This window comes from Nanorana parkeri, unplaced genomic scaffold (assembly GCF_000935625.1).
Source record: "Nanorana parkeri isolate BGI_ZX_2015 unplaced genomic scaffold, ASM93562v1 scaffold622, whole genome shotgun sequence".
Lineage (NCBI taxonomy): Eukaryota > Metazoa > Chordata > Amphibia > Anura > Dicroglossidae > Nanorana > Nanorana parkeri.
In genome coordinates this window covers 902,933-906,935 of record NW_017306890.1, presented here as the reverse complement: position 1 = coordinate 906,935, position 4,003 = coordinate 902,933, and the positions used below count along the sequence as shown (strand labels likewise).

Below are 4,003 nucleotides of genomic sequence, written 5' to 3'. Positions count from 1 at the left end.
TCTTTATATATTATATTTCGAACCAAATACTTTTTTTTTTGTGTAGTGTAGGAATATAATGTAGCGGTCATGTGACCGTTCCAATCTCATTCTGTGGTATAGCGGTGGGCAAGGAGTGGTGGCAACAGAGGGACTGCATGTCCCGGAAGTCTATGTGGTTCAGGCACCTGTGAACTGTTGGGCCAATAGTAAAGACCACCGGCTGTGGTGGTTGCGTCAAGTCACCTCTGAACTATTGAGAACTGCAGTGGGGCATCAAAACAGCAGCTGTGATGGGAAATGACAGCTAGGGGTCAATAGGCCAAGTACCCACAAAGCGGGAGGACAGTAGACAAAGCTGCCCTTCATGCAGAACATGGAGCTGTAATGCACAGTAGAGTCGGGACCCCTCTGCAACTGATATATGTAAAACAACAAACTGGAGTTCTGCTTTACTGCTCATAGTTTGGCTGTTGGTGTTACATTGGCGTTCTGCGGCCCTTTAAGGGTTGCACATATAATGCGGTGTGCTGTATATGTGGCGCGGTGGGTTTGGTTACCGCCATACACGAAAGCAGCTGTGACGGAGGAATTTAATTCCTTTAAAATAAAAAAATATCTCCTGGACTCTGTAGAGTTGGTTGTCGGCACTTTCACCGCTTATGTCAACAGACATTAAAAAAAACGTGGCCTTGTACACGGCGTCAAAAGTGTCCAGTGTTCTAGAGGGTAGGTGTGCCGCCGCCGCTACATGGCCGAGCTGAGCTGGGCTTTCCCTTCTGAGGCCATGATATCCTTGGCCACCTCGGCACAGTTGTTCCTGTCGCTGAGCTTCTCCTTCAGCCTGCAGAGCTCATATTCGTGGAGGATCTTCTGCGTCAGGTACTTCTCACGTTTGACTCTGGCCTTCACTTCGGACGGGACGTCGGGAATCAGCCAAGCCACGAAGAACTTGACCACGAACACAACGTGCTGCAAGCGGGACACAATTTTACATTCATTAGGACTACTCTTAACCAAACCTAAACCTGGGGAAAGTTATTATTAACCCTTCCATTATGAATCTACATCTGACCCAACCAATCCTTGAGGTCCTTGTTCAGAGGTATGGTCTGGGGAGGTATTCCATGTTTGGACCACCTTCCCAGAGTGTTTTATACTTGAGCTTTTGCCTGTATAGGGCAGGGGTAGCCAAACTCCGGCCCTCCAGCTGTGGGGTGGAACTACAAATCCCATGAGGCATTGAGAGATTCTCACAGCCACGACTCCCGGAGAGAGATGCATCATGGGATTTGTAGTTCCACCACACAGCTGGAGGGCCGGAGTTTGGCAACCCCTGGTATAGGGTGTCCGCATAGAGGGATCTCTACTTGGGCCTGCCTCAGCCTGGGACATGTGCTGGAGCCCCAGAACTTTAGCTTCCTGGTGACATGTATATCTGCATGGAGCTGGTCTAAAGAACAGAAGGAGCAATGGTGGAACTACAAATCCCATGAGGCATTGAGAGATTCTCACAGCCACGACTCCCGGAGAGAGATGCATCATGGGATTTGTAGTTCCACCACACAGCTGGAGGGCCGGAGTTTGGCAACCCCTGGTATAGGGTGTCCGCATAGAGGGATCTCTACTTGGGCCTGCCTCAGCCTGGGACATGTGCTGGAGCCCCAGAACTTTAGCTTCCTGGTGACATGTATATCTGCATGGAGCTGGTCTAAAGAACAGAAGGAGCAAGATCTTTCAGCAGAATTCTGGGTAGAAGCTACTGCTGGACACTGCAAGATTCACAACCCATGAATTACAGTATCTTTTGACATCTGCTGTCAGGGGGTCAAGAGCCAGTCTTGTTAGAGTGAGATCCACTGCAATTTAAAGAAGAACTCCAGTTATATAAAAAGTTAAAGTTAGCATGGGGGGGATTTATCAAAACTGGAATAGGCAGAATCTGGAGCACTTGCCCATGGCAACCAATCAGCATCTCTCTGCAGTTTGCTCAGGTAAGATTGAAAATGAAAACAGAGAAGCTGATTGGTTGCAGTGCAAATCTGTCTGCTCCAGTCTGGATAAATTCCCCATAAGGTATCTTTGACTGGTACCAGAGGATCAAGGACCAGATCTATTAGAGGGAGAGGTCCGCTACAATTTCAGAAGGACCGCGGCTTCTCTTAAAGGGACATAGATCTCACCAAAAGGGTCTGCTGCTACTTTCAGAAGTCCTATCCTATTTCTGAACTCTTTTTGGCCATTCTGAACCCCTAAACCGTCTCTTCTAGAATTGAATTTGGTAACAAAACGTAAAGAGACTAAAGTGACCGACACCCAACTGAATTTCCCCCACCATACACCAAGAACCAGACCCTGAGATGGAAATGTTAGTCTGCCATACTACTTAGGGGGTCATTCCGCATCACCTCCAGGGGAGGAGTGCTACGTTGATAAGGACCGGCGCACTTTTAATCCGAGTCTACAGCTTTAGTCCCCTCTCAAGAAAATGTTTACACTGCCCGGTGTGCACGGGGCCAGCACGGAGGTACGACGGTGATATCGGAGGCACACCTACCTCCATGATGATGATAAAGGCCATTTTAGCCGCCAGGATGTGCCAGAATTGCATGGTGTGCACGTATCTCCTCTCGTGTTCCGGAGGATAGCGATAATCTCGGTACCTGGTCAGCAAAAAGAAACAAAGAATGTTACGTTCAGTTGGAGAACTACGAAGGCTCCTCTACTGGTATACATTCCAGTCTAAATATAAACTTTTCTACCTTTTCTGATGGCAATATTGTCCTCCCGTTACCCTAAGGAGAACTATGGGGAAAAGCCTTAACCTCATAGTTCTCCTTTAACATTTTTCCAGTTTCTAAAGCTGGGAGGAGCAAACCGCAGAGTGAAACTATTACAAAGCCAGACTCATGTCTCTGATGAAACTCTACGGACATTCCAGAGCCGGTCCGGATGGGACAGCAAGTCTACCAGGATGTTATGGATTATGGGTGGAAAGCGGATCACCAGGTAGAAAACCCCAGCCCTGTTTTGCCCCTGTAACATCTTATACATGCGGGAATGTATACAGTTTCTACAATAATGCCCTTCTCAGCTATATGATGAATTGTTAGCATATAAGTACAACAGACAAAGAATAAAGCGATGAAATGAACAATATTTCCACCTGCAGAGGGTGACGTTCAGTACGTTCTCCAGCGGCATGCTTTGCTCATTAAAGTCCGAAACATTGAACTCGGCGAGGCTACTGCTGATGTAGCCGGACATGGGGACAGCCTCGTTATTGGAATAGGCGTAGTAGTAGACCAGACGCGGGATCATGTCAGAGGTGAAAGCAACGATGAAAGCCTAAGGAATAAAAATATAACAAAAGGGCTGTCAATGTGAAGTCAGCGTAATCCCAGCTGATTAGTTCATGAACAATTGTATTTTTTTTTTAAAAGAACAAGTCTTTTTTTGGCCTTTTTTTTTACCCCTTTGTTGCATGTCCGTGTTTCTGATCTCCTGCATCCTTTTTGCTACGGATACATTTCGGGTTCATTGCTACACGGGGGTTCAAGGCAAATCCTTCAGGGTTTGAGAGTCATAGTCCTGGTGAAATTATGGGCATATTCACCCCGGAGAATTGTTTTAAACTGTAATGTACTTCATGACCCCTGAACAATGGACAGCTGGCTCAGAAGGGCCTGTAAAGGGTCTTCTGGATAAGCCAGCTGGTGTATTTTAATTCTGATTGCAAGCTCCGTGTGCAATCGGTCCCTTTGGTGCCTTGCTATTTATTATTATTGGGGTTTATTTTTCTTTTCTTTTCTTTGTAGTTGATTTAACCTTCCTGGCTGATTATCTAATTTTTTTTCAATTTTTTTCTCTTAAATCTCCCGCCGGTTCCACCCCCCCTGCGACGCGGGCGCTCGCAAGGGACGGAACCCGGAAAATGGATGCCGGCATTGGCTGGAGGACACGGCGGGGCTCGTGGACAGGGTAAGTTATGCACAGTTTAATCTCGAGTGCGGCTCGGGGTTAC

General features: G+C 47.1%; 1 protein-coding gene across 1 annotated transcript in view; it reads right to left on the bottom strand.

The window, feature by feature from the left end:
* Positions 1-671: 671 nt before the first annotated feature.
* The window catches only part of ANO5 (anoctamin 5), a 102,603-nt gene continuing 99,271 nt past the window's right edge, over positions 672-4,003 (bottom strand). Inside the window, 3 exon segments of the mRNA XM_018563018.1 lie at positions 672-951; positions 2,537-2,642; positions 3,146-3,327. Of these exon segments, the coding sequence (XP_018418520.1) occupies positions 727-951; positions 2,537-2,642; positions 3,146-3,327 (513 nt within the window). The 3' untranslated portion in view covers positions 672-726.